The sequence below is a fragment of the Podarcis filfolensis genome (assembly GCF_964270895.1).
Source record: "Podarcis filfolensis genome assembly, chromosome: 7".
NCBI lineage: Eukaryota > Metazoa > Chordata > Lepidosauria > Squamata > Lacertidae > Podarcis > Podarcis filfolensis.
The window spans coordinates 29,838,203-29,862,209 of record NC_139603.1 but is presented as its reverse complement, the minus strand read 5'-3'; the positions used below and the strand labels follow the sequence as shown (position 1 = coordinate 29,862,209).

The window sequence follows — 24,007 nt, the reverse complement described above, 5'->3', positions numbered from 1 at the left end:
GTGTTGCAAAGCACATTGTGACTTCAGCGCTCTTGATAGGCTATGCCCTGAATTGGCAACCATATATTAACTGTTATCATTATTATTTTTCTAAGGTGTAAACCCTAAGAATGTCTCCTCAGGAGCAGCCGGTAAAGAAGGATCCCACGGTAACTGGAATAATTCCTTGTTTTCAAAACCGATGGCACCAATTGGAGGACTGTCTTTCAGCAGAGTCAGTGCAGGTAATTAATGTAATGGATAGTTAAAAATCTCTGTTGTCAGGGAATCAGGAGCAGGAGCACTGGGGAGAGAGGAATGGGAGAGCGAAGGGGAAGAATCCGAGGGCAGCGTAGGGGAGTATGACAGTGGCCCGAGAGATTCCATGAGCTTCTCCAGCGAATCAGAAGATTCCCAGAAGGGGGCGCCGATGGTCAGGGCAAGGGGGGTCCCAGGGGGGACGCACCAGAAACAAGGAGCCAGAGGGGAACCCCAAAACTGCAGTGGAGGATCGGGACCAGTTTCCCCACCAGAGCGTAGTGGGGGGGAAGAGTCACATGTGTCAGGGCCAGCGTCTCCTCCAGAGAGGGAGTCAGGGCTGACCACGCCTCCATCGGAGAGTGGAGGAACGGAAGGGAGGTCAGTTGCAGCTAGCCCCCCCGAAGGGGGAAGCAGTGACAGCAGCAGTGAAACGGTCAGGAGGAAAGCTGCTGGCTGGGCGCGCGCGCCAAGTTCAAATGTGCAGGCGCGCGGGACAGCAGGAGACCCGGATGGGGAACCAGCTCCTAAAGCCCGCCGGAGGGAGGGAGACAGCTCAGGGGAATCAGCCTCAGAGGAGGCTAGAAGGGGCGAGACCCCGGCGGGCAGGTGGACCCAGAGGAGGAAAGAGCAGCGGAAAAGGTGGAGCAAGGCTAGAATCTTAAATTGGTGTCAAGGGGGAGGAGACTCAGACGGAGCATCAGCGGTCTGACAGTTGAGACGTAGAGCTGCGCGCTGCGGCTCTGGAAGTGAAACTGAACTTCAATAAAGACTTTTGTACTTAACAACGAAGCAGCGTTGGTCCTTTGTGAGCTGGGACCTAGGGTAGCTCTGACATCTGTGTACCCCCCTGTCTCATATATTTGATAGATTTTGTAAAATTTATTTACTATGTTATTTTTGTGATGGTTTTCAAGCAGCGTGTGTTTTCAGTGTTCTATTTGTAATTCTGCTATCAATGTGCAGAGCAGCAAGTATGCAGCCTGAGACGGTCATTGTCCATTTGTATCAGCGTTGCACTACATAGTGTTGAACATGGCTGTGTCAAATGCCTCTTGTCGGAATGTGTTTTGTGGTATTCATAAGCGTCCAGATGCATGTCTGTGTATGAGGGGTTCTCAGTCGAGGAAGGGAATTGGGACATGTATGGGGCAAGTATATGCTAAGTATAATGCTGAAACACAGCCTGGGAAGTTTTCATATTTATCCTGTGTTAATTTACAAGTAAAATGACCTCCATCATTCCTCTGTTGGTTTCAAACAATATTAAAGAGCTTATCAAAAGAAAGCAAATTACTTCAAAATTAAAACTGTAGATCTGACTAATCTCAAAACATTTTAAGTTATTGAAAGCAGCATAACCTAAGTTCTAGTCTATTTCTATGTAGACAACGTTTTTCAGGTTGAGCTTTTTTTTTTAACAGCTATGATTACAGTTCCATGGCAGTTTATTTCAAACCCTTGCATAATACCCTAAATATCAAGATAATCAGAAATCTCAAATAAATAAGACTGCTTCTTTTGTGTTACAATGACATTGTGCATATTGTGAAATTGGAGGGTCCGGGTTTTCTGGTAAGTAATGTTCTGTTCTGTTCTTCAGACCACTCACTTTATCCGTTTGCAGCACATGGAATAAAGGTCGTGTTGCTATGACCCTACGTGGGGCTAGATTTGCTTTATTTTTCTGGGTTTGTATTAAACCTTTGCATGATCATACAGGGCAGACAAAAATATATATGAAAATATTATAAATATCCTGTCTGGGCTTTAGAGGCAGGTAAATCAGCTTTACTCAGTGTCTTCTTTAACCTATTTGAAGTACTCTTCCGTTAGCAAATAATAATAATTAATTTGATGATTGTTAGCTGACTACACATACGAAGGCTGCAGTCCTATGCACACTTATGTGAGAATTGGTCTACGGGGCTTAATTCTGAGGAGACATGCATAGGATTGTCCTGTAACCTTTTCGTACAAGAAAAATACACTATGCATTTAAATACAAATTCTGTAATATTCTCTTTCTAGGACTAATAAAGGTAATTTGGTATTTCAGTATCCTATTCCTTCATTATGCTTGTGATCATAACCACTCTCAATTACCTTTTGCTTTGCTTGTTTGATTCTTGGTAATAAGTACTCACTGGTCTAGCTCCTGTTTTAGAGATGAATCTTTCAACATTTACAGAACTGATACAGCATCCTAGAGGCTCACTCACACATGCTGTATTCCAGATTGCTTTTTTATTTATTTTTTTGTGTGTCTTCCATTAGTTTCATCCATTCATTCTGTTTGCCTAAGGTATTTATTTTCATCCTTTTCTTTTCCTCCATCTGTTTTACTGCCTCCTCTGAAGAAGAAAACTTAATTAAACCAATTGAAAAACTGTCATGCAAAGAAAGAGTGAATGAAAAATTAGAGGACCCAAAAGGTAATTCCTGGCAATTACGTTTGGCAGTGCTTAATCTTTTGCAGGTTTTGGGTTTTTTTTCATATTCAAATCACATTTATTTATTTGCTTTTGAAAAGGCATTAATTGTATCATTTGAGCCGTAGTATTTTAGTTTGACATATGTTATGGCTTTATCTCAGCATCTCCAATGTGCACAGAGAATCTTGTGTGTGCAGAAGCTTCCTTGTTCACTTTTATGATCAAAGAGATCGTAAGAGGCTCTTGGATTTGGAAGATTCCACAGGGCCATCTGGTCAAACATGTTTGCCAAAAAATGAATCAACCGCCATCAATCCATCCAGTCTCTGGATCACTGTGTGGACCAGGCACAGAGAAGATGCTTCAAGGCTAACTAGGTCCAGATAATTCAGGGAAGCAATCTAAGCCAGACTTGTTGGGCAGCAATAGGAGGTACTTGCACATATTTAGATTATTCCAAGGATATGGAAGACAGAAGTAGGACCTTTTGAGCACTGAGTAGAATTAGGATTTGTTCACTGTCATGAAGGGTGTGTCTTTTCCCTCAGCTGAAAAGGGAGTTATACTTAGAAAAATATTTACGGAGCAATAGGGCATACACTCAGGTACATACACACAGAATTGCTGCCTTGCAGTGAAATCATATACATGTATATTTAGAAGTAAATGTAGCTTACCCCTGGTAAATGTGTATAGAATTAGAGATGGTAGTCATGGAGCATAAACAATATGTTCCAAAGTGAACTTTGTCCCCTTTTACTTTGCATCAAGCGTTATAGATCAAGTACAAACTATAACTGTTGGGATTAGGTTTTTAAAGACCTAAGAAACCGTACATATCCTGTGTGACTCTCCAACACATTTGAGCAAGGGTCTCTGGAGTTATTTGAAAAAGTTTTAATTTACTTCTACTTGCTTTCTCCTTGTTTGTTTGTTATTTACAATGGACTTGGTGTTTTGAAAACTAGGAATAATGATGTTGATATTGTTTATGTCTCTTTTTATTGTGTTTCTTTCTGTATCCTATTGTGTTTTGTTGTATAAACAAGATGAAAATATGCAAAAGAAAATGCCAATAATTTCCTTTGACTAGGGCTGCACTCCAGTGAATATTTGTGACTGAGATGGTGATTCTTCTGTTGAATTTGCAAAGGGCGCAATCCATTACAAATGCATGGGAAATATGCAAATGTTTCCTGATTGTGTAAACAGACTCACTTAAGTATGAGAGGCTCTAAGGAGTCCTCTAATTTCCTGTTGGTTTGTTTAAATTTGCTAGGCACAAATGGGTGCGTAACTTTATGCCATTCATTTTAATACAGTGGTACCTCGGGTTAAAAACTTAATTCATTTTGGAGGTCTGTTCTTAACCTGAAACTGTTCTTAACCTGGGGTACCACTTTAGCTAATGGGACCTCACGCCAACGGAGCACGATTTCTGTTCTCATCCTGAAGCAAAGTTCTTAACCCGAGATACTATTTCTGGGTTAGCGGAGTCTGTAACCTGAAGCATATGTAACCTGAAGCATCTGTAACCTAAGGTGCCACTGTAATGTGGCAGAGCTGCCTGAATCATGCTTACAGTGGCAGGTTGGGGCTGAGGTACTGAAGCACTTACTTTGAGTAGAGAGATTTGTATGTGCATACAAACGTAATAATTACAAAGTGTAGCATACCCGATTCTGGTTCCCATCAGGTTTCCAGTTCCATCACTTTAGTGTGTAATCAGCTGGTGGGTTTCTCTGGCATTCTGTGTATCTTTTCAAACATCTGAATGGTTCCAACTGCTGCTTCAAATGATGATTGCTCTTTTTTGCATGAGGGAGGATTTTAAGCAGAGGCTGGATGGCCATCTGTAATGGATGCTTTGGCTGAGATGACCCTCAGGGTCCCTTAAATGTAAAGGGACCCCTGACCATTAGGTCCAGTCATGGCCGACTCTGGGGTTGCGGCGCTCATCTCGCTTTATTGGCCGAGGGAGCCGGCATACAGCTTCCAGGTCATGTGGCCAGCATGACAAGGTTCCTTCCAACTCTACAATTCTATGATTCTCAGAATATTGCGTAATTTACAGTAGTACGGCTTGCATCCCACTCTGGATGATACCATTGCAGAGAGTACACAGTTCCCTCTGTATCCACTTCCAAACCATCTGTAGGCCTAGGAGGCCATATAAGCATGAGGATGAACACAGCCACCTGTGAATGACAGTGCTTGGAAGAGGTAAGGATTCCCCTTTCCTAATCTTTTCGTATTTGTAGGCTTGGATTTAATATTTTCTAATTTTCTTCTTCTTGTTGCAGCTTTTCCTCTTACCTTCACTGACAGTCTTTTTCTCTTTTGTATTTCTAACTAGATTCCAGAGATGGAGGTATTCCATGTTTCATGCATGGCTTGCAAAAGGTTCAGCTGCTTTCTTTTGAACTCTCTGCTTTGCCTTCTGCAGTAAGGATTCAAAGGAGCCAATTGTGATGGGGAACACAATTGAGGTTACCTTAAAAAAAAAGTTTCCTAAATAAAACTGGTAAAACAATTTTTCTTGGGTTTTGGTTAATTAGCCATCCTCTTCTCTTTCCCCCCTTCCCAACACTTAGATCTGCAGGGTAACCCTGCAGGCTGTCCACATGTCCCCACTTTCAATTATACCTAATGAAGCGCATATGTTTAAGAATGCAAATCTGCATGCATTCAATGTTCTGTTGAAAACTTATGCCTTTGACTATAACTCCCTCACCCCAACTCAGCCAGGAATACACAGAGCAGAGCTTGTTTTCTTCTGCTCTGGAGGGGAGGACCTGAACCAGTGGCTTCAAGTTACAAGAAAGGAGATTCCAACTAAACATCAGGAAGAACTTTCAGACAGAGCTGTTTGACAGTGGAACAGACCCCCACAAGGTGGTGGACTCTCCTTCCTTTGAGGTTTTTAAGCAGTGGTTGGTTGGCCATCTGACAGATATAAGCAGCAATAAAGAATATTGATACAAATTTAGATAAAGCCGATGAACACCCATATTTTCATTGTTTTGATACATTTTGGCAATATTTGTGCATCATTTTCTAGTTACAAAAAAATGCCCAATACTGGAAACAACCCATAGAAATCTGGGTAAATAATATTTGGAACGTAGCTCTAACGGGACACCTTACTCGCCATAGAAGGGTAATTAAAGGCACTTCAAAGATAGACGCTTTTGGTGAGACTTGGCTTCCATTCTTTTCCTTTATAAATGAGACAAAATATACTTTTATTCCACCCACAAGACAAGAATCTCTGTGGAGAGGATACTTGAATTGACAGTGCCCAAGTAAACGTATTGCTTGTGCGCTGTGTACTGCATATGAAACTGAATAAGAATGTGCCTCTGTATAAGTTACTGTATTTATATGTGGTTCTTGTATTTACATGAAAACCAATAAAAATCATTTGGATTTTTTTTTTAAATGTATAAAATGCTTGACAATTTCTTTGTTTGGGCTGTGCCTTTGGGTTTTGACCTGGGGTAAAGACCTGCTGTAGCAGAATTAAATAAATAAATGGACGCCTTGCTGGTTATCATTGTTCTTGCCTGTTTATTTAAGATAACTAAAGTCCTACCTAGGACAAGCTACATTTCCATGATATTAGCCAATAGTGTTGTGCTTAACGACTTCCACCCAGTATTTTATTTCTCTGGCTTTCTTCAGGTACATTTGACCCCTAATACTGGATTGGAAAATTCAACTTTTCTATCAGTGGAGGGTTAATGATAATTCATTCTGAGACAGCATAGATAAGTCGGTTCCTCTGGTGCAGATACTATTGTTTCAGAGAGGTCTTGGATGCATACATGGGGCTAGAGAATGACAGTAAAACCAACCGTGTGCATTAATCTCCCTGAAAACGTCTCTGATCAAGAGTACAGTGTTTGGGCAAGATGCACCACTAGAAGTGTGATGCTGGCATTAGGAATCCAGTGGGCTTCATTGGAGACTGAATTTCTTAGAGCCAAGACTGTACAGTGGAACCTTAGTTCTCAAACGGCTTAGTTCACGAACAAATCGGCTCCCAAATGCCAAAAACCCGGAAGTACCATAAGTGTTCCAGTTTTGGAACGTTTTTCGGAAGCTGATCGTCCGATGCAGTGCCGCTTGCCTCAAAACTATAGATATTACTATTTCTTGTCAGTATGATTGCATTTTTAGTTGTACGCACACTGACACTGAAGAATGAACCAGTAAGACCTGGAGAGAAGAAAGCTGGACTTGGTGCACTCACTGATCATTGGGGTTTTTGTGTTGAACAACTTTCTGTCACAGCATTTCTACTGTCTTGTGGTTTGCCTGCACTTTATGTAAGACGTAATGCTTGCATCTAATTCCGCTGATAATTCTTTGTACCAGTTTTGTATGTACCAGTCTATCTGGGGATGCTTATGACACACAGGAACCTTATCCCTTGCATCCAAGTTTCTAGGCAAGAAGAATATACTAACTTGTATAAAATTACGAACAGTGAACACATCTTTGAATACCTCTAAATGACTAGTACAGTCCTAAAATGATCCTTCAGATCTTTGTTCCTTCCACAGGAAATCCTGGCTTTGTAGGAGCTGCTTACAATACCACTGGATATATTCCTTCCTTTCACAAAAAGGAGGTTGGTTCAGCTGGTCAAAGGATACAACTAGCACCTCTTGGTCCATCAGCGACTGGTAAGATTGCATTATTGTCTTATCTATAGTGAAACAAACCATCACGTGTTTCTGAAGTCTCTATCTCTTGGGCTGTCTGTAAGGATCTGGGCCAGATCACTATGGCTATGCTTAAGGTTTTTCTCAAGACTAGACCCACTGAAATTAATGAACATGACTATGCTCCATTAATTTCAGTAGGTCTATTCTGAGTAACAATTAAATACCACCCATAATGTATCATGTCTGAAACATGAGACTGGTCTTGCAAAGGTTTTAATTTTGAGTGTGTGATGTGGTGTGTTTTTGTTTTTTAGTTGTCTTGATTTTATAATTTTATATCTTATTTTGTATCTAAATTGTTTTCTTTGTTGTAAGACACAAATATAACTTTGTTACTGAGTAGCGTAAACACCACCCATAACTAACTGAACTGAACTACAGAGATAAAACTGTTCTCAAGCGTACGTTTGCCCATTTTCATATTAAAACTTCACTTCAGCTTGGCATATTTAATTTTGATTCCTATTGGCAATTATTTAAAGTTCACATCTATCTCATTATGTAGGAGCTGGCAAAAAAAAGCTTTCTAGTTGTTATTACAAGGTTATAAGGTATTGCACCACAAATTTATCTTGTTAACAGTAAATTCCGCAACTGCCACTGAGCATTAACATTGGCTTTCTGTTTAAAAATGTTATAGGGTGTTTTTTTTTTGTACAGCAGTTAAAGATTTGGCTCCATATTAAAATGTGGCTAATAATGTATTACTTTATGGTCTGTGGTAAGTCATACACACCTGAAACCCCTTTGCCAAAGAACCATTGATTAATTGGAGAGTATTTTTTTAAAGCACCATAAAAGCAAGAATCAGAAGTTCACGAAGTTCCTTGATTAAGTGCCCAGTAATAGATGTGCAGACTATAGCACTTTAAGACTAAATGAAACTTCACCCTGGGGTTGCCAAGTCTTCAGCCGGACCCTGTAGCTGTTGATTTTTAAAAGCAGGGTGAAATGCAGGGAATTGGCAGGTGAAACTTTTCATGGTGTGGAGATAAAATGCATCCTTTGCCAATTGCCGTTGATCAAATCACAACTTATAGAGGTGAATTGAACAGTTGGCAACCTGTTACTTCACCTTCCTGGACCGCTTGGCCACTATACCTTTTTAAAGTAATGAATATTCTATAGATACCGGACACACATTTTATGTTATACTCTTCAGAATTACATTCATGATGCCGGTGTATTTTTATTTTGACAAGGGCTTAAGTTTACAAAGGAGTAAGCTGGGAATACTTGGCGCTCCCATGTTTCGGAAGGTGATCTAGAACTGTGTGTGTTTTACTGACTCGCTATTTGCAGGTGGCTCGTTATCTCCACCTGGATATAAGGGCTGTGGAAGTGGCTTTTTAGAGAGAGAGAGCGGACCCAGGGTGTGGGCAGAGCAGTCTTGAGGTAGGAAACTTAGGTACTGCCATAGTGGGTGAAAAGGTCCCACTTCCTTATTCTGTTTGGGCCTTGATAGTTGCAACAAGGAAAAAAAATACCATTTAAAACCACAAACATCAAAGGTAGAGTGAGAGATGGGTATCCCAACTCACTACAGATCTAGTGTGTGAGGCACATCGATTTCTGTAGCCCTTATTCCACAAAACGTGCTGTCTGGCTAGTGCCATATCTAGTCACCTTTTAACTGTCTCCACATAATGGATTTGTCTCTAGTCATTTACATACATGGACTAGAAGTTGTTGGTTGCTTGTTGAAGAAAACTATTCCTTGACTCCGCAACCTTTAGGAATGCAGTTACCAGTGGGAATCCTTGCCCCATAACTAGGGTTGCTGGTTTCCCTCCTGCCCACCAGCTTTTTTTTTCCTGAAAGAGAGATCAGTTCTATAATGGCTCCCTGGTGTTCAGAAATACCAACAGCTACAGTTTCCCCATTAAATCATCATGGTATGGAAAACATGGCGCCCTGAATTTCTGCCCATCGTGCAGCTATTAATTGAACAGAAACTCTGTCAGGAAAAAGCTGGAGATCTTTTTCTGTAACACCCAGAGGGAAAGACTTAACTATTCTATTGTATTCTAGCTTTCTCCTCCCACTTTGTACAGCAAACATGTTTATTTTTCTTGTCATGTTCTCACCTTTTTCTCACTTCATTTATTTTGCCTGTCAGAGCTTCCTACTATCTGTGACACAAAGAAAGGTAAAATTAGGAAGCTGTGTGATAAATAAATTGTTTTGAACTGATGGTGATGTAATGAGGAGCATGAATAAAGCAGTGTATCCAGCATACCCTATTGATAAAAGTTTATGGGTTTGAATCTCCTGGCTCATGGAAAGCACATCTAGGCAAATGCTGGCTGAAATGTGCAGAGTGGATCACCTTCATTATATGCAGTTGCACGGGTGCCAACTTGAAAATGATATTGAAGGGCCTGGGTAAGCCCCTCCCTGCATAATTGACAAAAGACAAAAGATTCAACACACACCATTTGAATGGCAATGCCCATCAACTTGGGGGGGCCTGGCCCCGCAAATATTTTAGGGGGGGCAAAGGGACATCCCCTCATGGCTCCTATGTGCAGTTGTCTTTCAGTGCCACAAGTGATGAGTGCAAATTGCCACAGAACTTACTTTATTCTTTCACAAGATTTGTATACCACTTGATTATAATCAGTGCTTTTTTCTAGAAAGATAGGTGTCGGTCCGCACCATGAAGTTGTTACAGTAAGTGCCACACTTTTTAACAACAACAAAAAGAGGTGCCGGTACTGCGAGTTCCCCCCTGGGGGGGAAGCACTGATTATAATAAAACCTCAAATGCACTTGCTGAATCTGGCAACATCGCTTTTCTCTCCTATCCCTGGAGTCCCTGCCAATAGTATGTGGGATGATGGACTGGAAATGTCAGAGAATGAGAAACTGAGACTTTTCTAATCTTTTGGAGTTGAGTGCCAATGTTTGCACTTCTTAATGAATAAGCAAACAAAGCAATGCTTACCTACCTCAAGCTGAAAGACATCTGAAGGCAGCCCTGTTTAGAGAAGCTTTTAATATCTAAGGACCATTGTATTTTAATATTTTGTTGGAAGCTGCCCAGAGTAGCTGGGGAAACCCAGCCAGATGGGCGGGGTATAAATAATAAATTATTATTATCATTATTATGCTGGTCTGTGTGGGTGATATTCAGAAAACAGGGTGGCAGTTCTCTGCAGTGCAAGTGAATTCATCTGGAGTTCTCTATCTTCTGGGAGGCTTTGGTTTAGGGAGGTCCAGAGATTGTTTACCTTGGTCCATGGTTGGGTGCCATTCTCAGCAATATCACCTCTCCTGCCTGATATAAATGAGGGTTGCCTAGGGCTGTGCATCTAGTTTTTATTTTATTTCATGCAGTGCTGAACTTCTTTAGGCGGGAAAGGTTAGGCATCATTCCCATACACACTTACTGGGAAGTAATCTCAATTGAATGCAGTTGGACTTGAATAGATCAAACTTCTTGGAAAGAGTAAAGAATGGAGAAGCTAAGGAAAACAAGTTTAATAGCCACAGTGAAGAAAACACTCATTAAGATTTTGAGAAGTGCTTTTGTTAGTCCAGTTGGTATGTTTGAAGCATGATTTAAAGTTAGCTTAGAAATGAATCCTATATCTGCATTTATATGTTTTGGTTGTGTGGACAGGTATATGCTCGTTTAATAAGGCGGGTGGGGTAATATGACAGTTTAAAAACTTGTATATGGCAATATTTAGTAAGTTGATGCTATTAAAGATTTCTTTCCATAGCATTTGAATGAGTTGTGTATGTTTATTCATGCTCTTTATAGAGATGTGTTTTGTAGGTTCATAGGTATTTAGGCGCTTGTGAGTGATAGCAAAAAGTAAATATGTTCTATAATTTAAGGTATTGCTGGATGACAAGGTCCAGAGACATTCCCATTGGTAGCAGTTACGATACAGGCCAGTGTTTGAAATTTGCCAGGTGCCAGGTGCATTTTGCACCTGGCTATTGGCCACTTGCAACCAAGTGAAGATGCCTGGGCACCAGGATGGTGCCTTATGTCTCCGCCATCTGGAGGTACATGCCTGGGGATCCTTGGATCTTGACTGTTTTCACACACTAGCAACACATCCTATAGAATTCTATCCATTATATTTTATCTGCACAATCAAAATGAATTTCAGGAACCAAAAAGTTGTATTGAAAAATGTGACTTTCAAGCTGTCTGCCTCCAAAAGGGCAACTAGGCATTCTGTTTTGGCAACTGTAACCCTGGTTTAAGGAGCCATTTGGCACCTAGCTTATATATATCTGAGTTTCTAACACTGATACAGACAGCCAAACTATCCAAGGATGAAATAGCTTACCTTGAGGCTGCTTTGTTGTCTGTCCTTGTACTGCTGTAGAACTTTGTGGTTTTGGCATAGGTGATTAGTTGTGTGGCTTTGGTAGCGACATATATGCCATTACATCAGCAAAAAGTGAAAATAAACACCTTTCTTTCCCTTCTCTGCTCGTTACCAATGTGTGCTATTACAGCTAGAGTATATTTCCCCCCTTTTGTGTGAATAGTAATATTCAGTATCGTGTACTATAAACTTATTAAAATAAAAAACCAATTACTCTGTTTAACAGAGAGAGAAGTAAAGTTTTACCCACTAGATTCTGGCTTATATTGACTTTTGTGTTTTTTTATTCAGAATATGCAGAATATGCTTGGAAAACGAAAGCTGCTCGTTCTCAGTTACCAGGGCCGACATACAACCCAGCAGCGAAAGGCATGAACATTTTAACTCGCCCACCTCCAGTGCAACCCATCCATGGAAGGACCGACTGGGTGGCCAAATATGGCGGGCATCGATAGGAGGGCTTGCTCCCACTATGTATGCTTTACTGTGACTGTTATACACTTCCCTTCATTTACTTCCGGGACGCTTTAAAGCACGTTTCTACTAATAGAATATCAATTCTGGAAAGAACCGAGAGCCTGTATTTTATTACCTCTAGGGGGGAAAAATAATAATAAATACATTTTACTTAGAAAGCGTTCTTCAAAATAGTGTCTCTAAGGTAGGGTTGTTGTTGTTGTTTAATTTTGTTTACATTACAAAGTATTCTATAAAGTATATTGCCAAAACTAATGAGTATTTCAACTCTTTCTAGGTAAGTTTTTATTGGATCCCTTTGATGTTTCCTTTTAAAAATGTTTTTAAATGACATAAAATAGCAAATGCACATGCTTGCTATTGAGCAACTGTGAGTCATTTCTATGTGGAGAACAGCAGATGGGCAAAATGTAGGGTAAAGGGTGACTTTCAAACAGATGTTGCTTCCAGAACTTTTACAGATAAAATCAGATTTGAACAATGAAAGTCATAATGGTTGCTGGAGAAGAATCTTCTATTGCATTGTCTAGCTAGCATCAAAGGGTCCAGAACCATTTGACTTTGTTTTGGGTTGCTCTATGTCCTTAACTACCTTTTTGTTTGCAGAGAGTGAATCCATACGTCAGGGGTGAGGAAGCTGCAGCCTTTGAGATGTTGCTGGACTTGCAACTTCCATCATCCTGGCCAACAACATCTAGAGGGCCACAGATTTCCCACCTCGGCCATCCGTAGTCAGCGAGCCCACTAAAATAAGTGTTTTACAAAGGTGACACATCCCCAAGAGCCCATTTCATGTTGTATTACGCAGGCATGGGACCCCTCCTTGCATGTGGATCCTGCAGAAGTATTGTGAAGGCTGTAAACCTTCTAAACTATTTAACTAGTGACCAATGTATACAGCTTGTCTCTGGGTCTGACTTACAAGTGAGTAGGGAAGAGATTCATCTGTACAGCATTTTTGCCCTAAGCCCCAGACAGTTATGTGCAAATGTGTACTGGATACAAGTATGTGGTGGTTGTTACCTTTGCATTACACTGCAATGAAAGAAGCCTTTCATTGCACAAAGGATGTGTGAACAGGAGCACTGGAACCCTAAGGAGCCCCTGGATTGAGGTGAACATTTTTCTTGGAGATCATTTGCAGGTTTAATCCTGTGATTGAGAAATACACCCTGTGAATGGTGTTGAGGAAGCCTGGCTTCCTACCCAGTAGGTTTAGCATAATTGCCAAGCCAGGAGATAGATGGGTATTTTAATTGTAATTACTGACTGAAGACCTTTAATCTTTGTGCTCTGCAAGCAACTTTTATCCCCACCTTTATGGACGAGAGTTCTGGTATTTTGTCACAAAATGTCTGCAGGAAGTCTAGGCCACTGTGGGTTTTTGTGGGGTTTTTTTTTTTTACTCTTCACTAATTTTGTTGAATCAGAAATTTTAGTTAGTCCTACTTACTGTAGTGCCTTCGCCTGGTAACCAAAGCTGAACAACTATAGAATTTCCTACCGGTTCCTGAAGTGTATTTATTGTTGAACTCTCATACTTATAGCATAGAGTTAGCTGCATTATCTGGCCAGGGACACATTTATGACCTCCTTTTCCCCCTTTGGATGCCATAAAGTACACAGTGGCCCCAAACCTATGTGCTATTTCAGTATATTTCTGTTTTTAGTAGATTTGCTAATATACTAGACAACAGAGATCCAAACCGTGGAGAGATATATAAGGTCTGCTGCTTTAACTGCTAAATGTTATGACATGTAATGTTGTATTAAACCTGACAATCCAAAGTTTAAAAAGTAGCATGTATTGTATTGTATATTTTTAACTTGTAAAATGTTAAGAGTTATTTGCAGGCTTACATGTATTTTTATGTGTTTTTTAATGTACAGTTCTGTTGTAGAGTATTTATTGGTTGATTTGAGGCTTGAATTAGGATTTAAGCTATAACTCACTTGAACACATTTTCATAATTTGAATAGTTTACTGATGTGTTAAGTGTGTTTTAACATGAAAACCTTGAATTAACTAGTAGCAAAAAGGGGCAAGTGATTATATTAATTCAGTAGTTTACCTAAGCTGCTGCTATGCAGGCAATATTATGTTCCTATGCAGAGTTGCAGGAACATCAGACTAATACTGTACTAGTTCCCTCGTGTTAAGTGGGGTTTCAGTCTCTCCAGGTTTACGCAGTTTCACTGAAATGCTATATTGTAGGTATCCATCTACAGGTTTGTATGTTAGTAAAAAGCAAGGAACTTGCCTTTCTGACTGGGGTGTTTTCAGATGAAAATCATTTTCTTTTATAATAAAGTTAACTTCTCAGATACACAAGACTATAATAGTCTTCCATTAGAACACACACACACGAGAGTCTTAACTTTAGGCCTAAGCTATACATTTACAGAGAACCTGTTCCATCCCTGTAATGAACTGTTCTGTTTTGTACCTAGACATAATTCTTATGTATGTTTTCCCCCTAGGTAGGGCTAGGATGGAAACATGAAATTGACCTCAACCCACAGTGTAAATGATGTTATGGAGAGAGGGGGCATTGTGGCAGTGTCCTTTAGAACGTGTGATTTCATGCTTAGTTTCTGGGAAATGGTACAGCAGGGGTGTCAACTTGAATAAAATATTGTGGGGGCCCAGGTAAGCCCCACATAATTGATCACATGACACAATGCACACACACCATGTGAATGGCAAAGCCCATCAGCTTTGGGGAATGTCCCCCTCAAATATTTTTTTCTGGGGGCCAAAGCCCCCACAGCCCCTAGGAGTTTGCTCCTATGCTAACAGGGGTGCATGACTTCAAAGTTGAGATGTTCGTTGTGGCAGGAAATTTTGAAAACCTAGAAAGTGTCATTGTGATAACGTAATGTCTGGACTGCTTGTGTTTATGGTGTGATTAAAATTGCCTGAATCAGACAAAGGAAGAAGCAGCTCTCTTGCTACTTCAGCAGCAAGGGGTTATGTATTCATGAAGCCATTTAGGACTGTACTTTATCTGCTTTTAGTGTCTTTCTGGACCATTATAAAAACAATGCCCTGCCCGGCTCTGCTTCAGTGGCTGCAATGCAGTGCTATCCTCATGCAATATTGGGGGAATGTATTCATTCCATTCAACTGCTATGGATATATCACAGCACCCACATACCGGGTTTTTTTTCGCCCTATAGGACGCACTTTTTCCCCTCCAAAAATGAAGGGGAAAATGAATCTGTGTGCGTCCTATGGGGCGAATACAGGCTTTCGCTGAAGCTTGGAGAGCGAGAGGGGTCGGTGCGCACCAACCCCTCTCGCTCTCCAGGCTTCAGGAAGCTATCCGCAAGCCTGGGGAGCCCGCAGGAACTCCCGCAGGGCTCCCCACGCTGCGGATAGCAGCTTGCCGCCCGGTGCGCGGGGCGCCCTGAAGCAGAGCGCCCCTTGCGCCGGGCAGACATCCGCAGCGTGGGGAGCTCTGCGCGAGTTCCCGCAGGGCTTCCCACGCTGCGGATAGTAGCCTGCCGCCCGGTGCGCAGGACGCCCTGAAGCAGAGTGCCCAGCGCGCCGGGCAGACATCGGCCAGCCCCACAAGCTCGAGAGACAGCAGGGAGGCAGAGCGCCGCCATACCGCTGTTCCCTGACCTGGTTTTGGGGGGGAAATAAAGGGAAATTTTTTTCCCTTTATTTCCCCCCCAAAAAACTAGGTGCGTCCTATGGAACGGAGCATCCTATGGGACGAAAAATACGGTAATCACTGGATCAGTACCAGAATCTCTTTAAAGGCAATTAACCATCAACAAATATCTGTGTAAGCATTTAGTATCTTTACCTGAATAGTATATTTTCAGGTACTGCTGACCAAGGGCAGCCAGCAAGTAAAACACACCCATACACACAGAGACGCAAAAAACAAAATCTGCCTTCCAGCCTGAAAGGTACTTGGAACTAATTGTTTTTTATTATTGGATAAATGGTTTATTTACTACTATCTTTAAAAAAAACAAAACAACAGATTTAGCAAACTTTCACCTGATTTTTAATATATATATTATTTGTAGACACTTAAACAAAATTAGTCACCTTGATAGTAGCCCTGTAAGTACAGATACAAATTTATACTAAGAAGTCCCTCTATGCAGCATCGAAAATTTCAGTTTTTCAAGACAGAGAAGTGAAATATGATACAAGTTAAGGAAATATTTATGATAGATAACACAGCAGCAGCAGTGGTTATCACTGCCACTTTTCCCCCCATTCACAATCTTCAAGTGCACAGAGCTATGGGAAGAAATGTGTACATTTTTTAATTAAAAAAGTGTGATGTGGAAGCTGTAATTTTGTAGCTATGACACTTTAGAATTGTGCAAAAGGAGCCAATAGAGATAATATGCTGGTCTGCTTCTGTAGTTAAGTATCTTCTCCAGATGCTAGCAATATTTTTAAAAGTCAAAAACTTCAGCTGTTTTTATGTGGCTTGAAAGCTGTCTTCAGGTACTTTATTTGCTTTTTATCTGTTGCACGCTTATGGCTGGAGGGGTTTTTCCATCAGCTGTAGTCCAAGTTTTCCCACCATCAACAGACTGTTTAAATTCAAACACAAACCAACATTTCAGTAAACAGCACAGTACCATAATCTAAATGTTTCACTGTAGTTTACGATAATGACGAGTCCATGTTATGACTGTGGTAACTATATCTTACAGGTACCCACATTCCATTAAATAAATGAAATAATAGTTCATGGCAGGAAAGATAGAGAAGGAAAATGGAATTTTGTACCTGGCACCAGCAATTAACCCTGCAGGCATGAATTTCCTGGAGTTATAGAACCTCATTCCCATCACACCGGTTAAGGTTCCAGAAGCAACTAATGGGGGGAAATCACAAGAATTGAGGAGGGTACATTAGTCCACATTACATGTAAAGCTTAATGCAAGCCAAAGCTTCATTCGAGTGTTACATTTACATCCTGCATTTTGTTCAGTAGAGCTGAAGGTTGGATGCATAAGGTTCCCAGGTGCTTCCCCCATGCAGACCTAGACCTTTCTAGCCTCTGCCAAATTGTTACGTCCTGTGCCTTAAGACAAGGGGTGTCCTCTGAGCACACCCAGCTCCAGTGAAGACAAGCGTTGGGAAGTTTAGTTCTTTATTGGCAACTATTACATCAGCTCCTAAAGTGCAGTAATTATATGCACTGCTCCTGCTAAATAGCTAGCTGGGCACCTCCCCCTTCAGACTTGTGCTGCAACCTGGACCGTTGGAGCAACAGCACAACGACGCCCCTTCCAGCTTAGTTAATCCCCCTCATCTGATGTAGTGCACATAAGCAACTGGTGACTTCTGCACGGCAGCTCCAGCTGCTGTTGCCACTTTAAGCCCCTCCTTGTCCTTGGAGATAGCACAACTCTTTCTCTGCCTGCTTTCCTTCTCTCTCTGACCACCTGGACTCCTCCTCTTCTCCCAACTCTGCTTCATGGGTGACACAGAACCTGACAAATCCCCTTTCCACTGTCCACCCCTTGGACTTCTGCCTGGATCCAGCGGTATCCAGTCCTCTGCAGGACACTTTAAAAGAGGTTGGGACTGCCAACTTAGGAATCACCTGATACCATAAGATGGGTCAGCAAACTTTTTCAGCAGGGGGCCAGTCCACTGTCCCTCAGACCTTGTGGAGTGCTGAACTATTTTTTTTTTAAAGAACGAATTCCTATGTCCCACAAATAACCTAAAGATGCATTTAAAATAAAAGCACACATTCTACTCATGTAAAAACACTCTGATTACCGGACCGTCCGCAGGCCGGATTTAGAAGGCGATTGGACCGGATTTGGCCGCTGGGCCTTAGTTTGCCTACCCATACCATAAGACATGAGGTCACGTTTAGACCACAGCCCGAGCCTGCATAATTCCTTACATCAAACCCCCAAATTCTGCAATTTCTGGTGCCACGTTGTGTTTCATTGCTAGAATTTGAATGTAAAGGTAAAGGGACCCCTGACCATTAGGTCCAGTTGTGGCCGACACTGGGGTTGCGGCGCTCATCTCGCTTTATGGCCGAGGGAGCCAGTGTACAGCTTCTGGGTCATGTGGCCAGCATGACTAAGCCACTTCTGGCAAACCAGAGCAGCACACGGAAATGCCGTTTACCTTCCCGCCAGAGCGGTACCTATTTATCTACTTGCACTTCGTGCTTTCGAACTGCTAGGTTGGCAGGAGCAGGGACCGAGCAACGGGAGCTCACCCTGTGGCGGGGATTCGAACCACTGACCACCTGATTGGCAAGTCCTAGGTTTAACCCACAGCGCCACCCGTGTCCCTTAGAATTTGAATGTAGGCTGCCACTATTATAAAAATGGGAAAAGGACATCAAGCAGCAGTGGTACGGGGGGAGGCTGGCTGGCCATGCCATATCCCATTTCCTTTGCAGCAAATGGGAACTTGGCAAGCAACAATGGCTGACCGTGAGTTTGTGATTTGGGAAGGAAGAGATTGCAGAAGAAGGAATCACATTGGGTGGGCTTTGGTTATTGTTTTGGTCAAATAAATCTAAATAAAATACTTACTCAGAGAAAGCCAAACATTCTTTGGATCCTGAGACTGCTGGTAAGCACCCACGCCTGCTAAACCACCAAACAAGAGACCAGCAGCGAGAGAAGGAACGCTACCTAGAGTAAAAGTACAAGAGGGTTGTGGAAGGCCAATGAGTAGTATCGGCCTTAGCAGCAAAACTCCCTTGCATTTCTTTAGCATTGAAAGGCTTGCTAAAGTGAGGGAGGACACAAATGCAAATGAACAGGGGCTGGCCCTTCAGTTTCTGTTTGAATTTTTTACTTCACTGCATGTCACAACAGACAAAATAATAGTACTGTTAAAACTGGAATCCTAAAAGAGAATAAAAACAGCACATAATAAATTAATTTAAAGTGGCTCAAGTAGCAACAGGCCCCTTTTCCAGACAAGCTAGCCAACAGCAATTAAAACTCATCTAGCCCCTGAAAGGCTCCTGGAACAGAAAAATAATTTGTCGACAAGGAAGAACAGAGGCGGCCTAATGAGGTCCTCTGGGAAGCGAGTTCCATTATTAAATCTACAAACCAGTATTTCTTTTTGAGAAAAGACAATGAAAGGACATTACATCTTGTGGGTGCCGAGTCCATAGTTAACCTTATTTGGAAAAACTCTAACGAACCGTTAACCAGATGGTCCCAGGGAAGAAAACACATGCTTAATTTTTTAAAGTACAATTAAAAAACACATGACATGCTCATGCTGCTTTTAAAATAATAATTGAAATAATGATTTTAATGTGCTGTGTGAATAAATGATTTTGTCTGCCCTGAATCTCTCAACATTTGGTGATAATGGGGATGAAGTGAGTTCTGAGTTTTGTGATTTATTTATTTGCTCCCGCAACAAATCAATGTGGACTACGAATCATGGAAGAAAGCAAACTGCAGCATGTTATATTCCAAAATGCAGGCATTGCTATATTGCTGATAGCTATCCCTGAATGTTTGGCACAATGAGGACCACATGCCTTTATTGCCATATACTAAGTGCGTACTAAAAATTATTGTACCAGCAAAGGCTACGAAGCACAAATATCCATGTCATAATACTGAATGAAGGATGGAGAAAACAGAAAAAGGGTCTGACTTCTTAATACTATACCTGCTTTTGCATAGCCAATTACTCCTCCTGAAGCAACCAGTGCTGCGTAACCGTAGCCAAGCCAGTCCGTACTCATTCTGGAACATAAAGATGAAAATGCAATGTTCAAATATTTTCAGCTGAGTTGATGGTGAAGGATTTCATGGCTATTAAAAATGGAGGCTGCAATGCCTAATTCATTCATCAAAACTTATTAAAGACATTATATCTGAGCTTTCGCACAAAGTAAAAAAACGCTTTTGGAGTGGAACATAATGGAATGTTAGCACCCATTTCTGTGTTAATTGCTTCCAGGAAAAAAAGATGTTTGCAACCCCCATTAGCCCAGAAAATCTCAGGCATAAAGTGATGAAATGTGGGGCAGAATACCAGCATGCATTTCTCCCCCACTGTTTTCATGGGGGAACCATAGCAGAACAGAAACATGTATGTGCGGAAAGAGTGGGGGAGTAATTACGCTGTCCAATGACGTTTGTTGTTGTGTCATGCCACGCCTATTTGCGAATGAAATTTAATGTGACCTGCCAGTATGTTGATCCAAAAGCCACAGTTCCAGAATGCGACAGGTACCATTAATGATATATTAGCAAATGGGACAGAAGTGCTAGCCTTATAATCAGGAAAACCAACGCAAGATTTCCCAGGTCTAAATGCACTGTAAACATACCCTTATTTAGCATGCATTGGGGTATTATATGCACAGTCGCACAAGAGGCAAGCTTAGGGGCTACAGACCCGTCTTCTTGCAAGGGGCAGCAGAAGGTAACTCAGAACAAAAATTACCTCTCTCCTTCCTCTGGCTTTCATCTCACCTGTTTGTTTACTAGGGGCACGCAGTTCCACTTCCCAAGGTCTCGTGGTTCTTTTACAGCAATACGTCCTTATCTTAATGCTTCTCCTCTATTGGAGGTGATGTGCAGAGGAGGCTGAAGGGGGAGGCAAGGGCAACAGGATAAAAAGGTACACATTCCATGCCCTGAAATGTTTGCATATACCTGTTTTACACTTGGATTTCACTTGCAAATTTAAGAACTACCAAGTATCACCATGACATGTCAACAAGGCATGTCAACAAGGCCAGTGCAGTGCAAACATGGCAGCAGGAGTATTGGCTTGGCTCCACCGGTGCATTTGCACTGCACTGATCTCGCCACCATCGCTGCTCCTCTCCTCTCCCCCTTTCTGTCCAGGTATGCAGCCGTGATGCAGCCAGAGAGAGGTCAGGTGAGTGTCCTACCATGGTAGCATCCCTACCATGCCATCCCCTACTGGTGATGATGCCTAAATCAGAGAATTGGAGGGTGCCTGGTGGCCTGCTTAGTTCAATTCAGAGGGCTTCCTAGCCTCTGCTTCAAGACCTCCAGGAAGGGAGACTCCACCATTACCTCTTTGCAGTCAGTTCCATTGTAAGACAGATCTTACCATGTTAGGGAAAGTGACCTTCCCAACACAACACTTTGACACAGCAGAACGCAGATTTGTTGAGGCGAGAGCTCTGCTTCGATGTCCTTGGAAGAAAGTGGGTGGGAATGAAACGGTACCAATGAATGAGTCCCACCACAGGGGAAGTGAAGGTCATGAAACAACAGTAGCTTATCTACCCCTGACTACAGTTCATAAATCTGCAGGGGAAATCTGAGTCTAAAAAAGCACACATCCATCTACAGTGGTACCTTGGGTTACATACGCTTCAGGTTACATACGCTTCAGGTTACAGACTCCGCTAACCCAGAAATAGTGCTTCAGGTTAAGAACTTTGCTTCCGGATGAGAACAGAAATCGTGCTCCAGCAGTGCAGCAGCAGCGGGAGTCCCCATTAGCTAAAGTGGTGCTTCAGGTTAAGAACAGTTTCAGGTTAAGAACAGACCTCCGGAACGAATTAAGTACTTAACCCGAGGTACCACTGTATTTTAAATTAAAATTTTATGTCAGGGGAAAGGCACCAGAGGGGACCACCACACAGCGAGAGAGGAGCTAATAATCAGAGTTGGAAGAGACCCCGAGGGTCATCTAATCTAACCCCCTGCAATACATGAACCTTTTGCCCAATGTGGGACTCAAACCCACGATCCTTGAGATTTCATGCTCTACAGACTGAGCTATCTCCTTAATTCATTCTGGGTGGGTTGACCATTCTTCCTGTTGCAGTCTAGAATCCCTGCAGTCACATTTAAAATATACGAAGGTGACAAGCATGACTATTCTGTGTTAAGTAATCCAGAAAAAGGCACTCTTGCTTCAGGATGCAAAAAGAACCAGTGGCTTCAAGTTTACAAGAAAGGAGATTCCGACTAAACATCAGGAAAAACTTTCTGATAACAAGAGCTGTTTGACAGTGGAAGGGACACCCTCGGGAGGTTGTGAACTCTCCTTCCTTGGAGGTTTTAAAGCAGAGGTTTGTTGGTCATCTTGTCATGGATGCTTTAGCTGAGAATCCTGCATTGCCGGGGGTTGGACTAGATGACCCTTGGGGTCCCTTCCAACGCTACAATTCTATGATTCTAAGCACTTTTCTGGGTCAGAACCAGCAAACAGGTGCAAGGACCTCAGCAAAACAGCTGGCATTAGGTGAACCACCAGAAAGCGCCTTGAAACAAGTTGTGTGGCAGGGGGGAAGCTAACCCCTTCCACACCCTGCTGCGCCTGTTGACCATCCACCTGCCGTGCTGCTGTTCAGGGGCTCTGAGCCTCCACCAGCATCTAGAACAGGCATAGGCAAACTCGGCCCTCCAGATGTTTTAGGACTAAAACTCCCATCATCCCTAGCTAACGGGACCAGTGGTCAGAGATGATGGGAATTGTAGTCTCAAAACATCTGGAGGGCCGAGTTTGCCTATGCCTGATCTGGAGTCTAAAACAATGTAGCACCCAGTAAGGAAACAGAGAGCAACTGTATCGCGGCGGCGGCGGCAGAACTGTAACTCGCGGCCTTTAGATGGGCTAATAATAAACAGGCCGGGCAATGGGCGGAGACCGGCTGAGTCTAGCCGGCGGGACAACCTCCGCGATGATCGGGTGCTTCCTGCAAGCGAGGGCAGCGTGCCCAATGCAGCAAGGTGCCCCGATGCACCTGAAAAGTAGGGTATCTCTTTCCCCCATATAGGAAGCAAATCCACCACTTTGGCTTGATCGCCCCACATTTGCACCAACCAGGCAGCCATAGACCATTGCAATGGGGCGGAATGTGGGCGGAATCCATAGTTCCTACTCCTCCAACGCCAAATTGTAACTCATTGGGAAGATGCAGCAAAGGCAAAAGATTCCCCCCTGCTGCAACGGAGCGCCCAGCGCAGCGCCCCAGACTGACCTTCTTCCTCCAAGGGCGCACAGCGTGAGGATTGCCCGGGACGCTCCCCCTCCCCCACTGACGCCGAGCTACTCGGTCTCCCAGAGTTCCCTCCGCTGCGGGAGCGCGCAAGCGTGGACAACCAGCAGCACGCCCGAAGTTTCCGTGCTCGAGAGCGAGGGACGAGCGGCACTTTGCCCGGAGTTCACGAGCCAAGCGCTGTCAGTGCGGTGATTCTCTTGCTTAGCCGCCGTCCCTTGTTGTTGTTGTTTGGAGATGCACGTGCGTAACCCCATGAGCATAAGAAGCTGTTTTATACTGAATCCTGGTTCAGATTTGATTCCTGCATTGCAGGGGGTTGGACTAGATGACCCTCGGGCTCCCTTCCAGCTCTACAGTTCTATGAATCAGGCCACCTAGTTCAGTATTGTCTACACTGAGCGGCAATGGCTCTCCAGGTATTTTTTTTGGGGGGGGTGGCAAAGTTATTGAGATTTTTTTTTTAGTTTTGCCCAAAGTTATTGAACTTTTTGGGTGTTTTTTTGTTTTGCAAAATCTCCAAAAATAAAATAAAATTGAAGTTTTTAAGCTATTCTTAAATAAATTCTGCAAAATCTACACTTCCGACATGGTTTGCAATGCTTCCAGATTTCCCCAGACTTTTCTGTTTGTTTGTTTGTTTGTTTGTTTGTTTTTAAAGTGATTTCTGCCCAGACACTGTTTGCGATGGCCAAATCACAGTTATGCAGCCCTATACCTAGTCCTATTCAACTATGTCCAAGCAGATGTGCTTGCGGATGGGAGGTGGTGGTTCTCATATATATATATAT

General features: G+C 42.5%; 2 protein-coding genes across 11 annotated transcripts in view; one reads left to right on the top strand and one right to left on the bottom strand.

The window, feature by feature from the left end:
• The window catches only part of MAK (male germ cell associated kinase), a 29,444-nt gene extending 14,883 nt beyond the window's left edge, over positions 1-14,561 (top strand). For 2 of the 10 annotated variants that reach the window (XM_083623867.1, XM_083623876.1), the window contains 4 exons: positions 96-224; positions 2,598-2,672; positions 7,241-7,363; positions 12,049-14,561. In XM_083623867.1, the coding sequence (XP_083479993.1) occupies positions 96-224; positions 2,598-2,672; positions 7,241-7,363; positions 12,049-12,212 (491 nt within the window). In that variant the 3' untranslated portion in view covers positions 12,213-14,561. Of the gene's footprint in view, positions 1-95; positions 225-2,597; positions 2,673-4,830; positions 4,896-5,028; positions 5,206-7,240; positions 7,364-8,707; positions 8,801-12,048 lie in introns of those variants that run through there. The other 8 variants (XM_083623871.1, XM_083623868.1, XM_083623870.1 and 5 more) reach the window with 7 other exon arrangements.
• A 1,595-nt stretch (positions 14,562-16,156) lies between these two features.
• Positions 16,157-23,308, bottom strand: LOC310767172 (transmembrane protein 14C-like). The gene is made up of 6 exons (XM_083624133.1): positions 23,199-23,308; positions 20,704-20,817; positions 19,892-19,968; positions 18,784-18,885; positions 17,000-17,087; positions 16,157-16,800 (listed from the first exon to the last, which is right to left on the bottom strand). The coding sequence occupies exons 3-6, from the start codon at positions 19,965-19,967 to the stop codon at positions 16,743-16,745; spliced, it is 324 nt and encodes a 107-aa protein (XP_083480259.1). The 5' UTR covers position 19,968; positions 20,704-20,817; positions 23,199-23,308; the 3' UTR covers positions 16,157-16,742.
• Between the last annotated feature and the right edge of the window lie 699 nt (positions 23,309-24,007).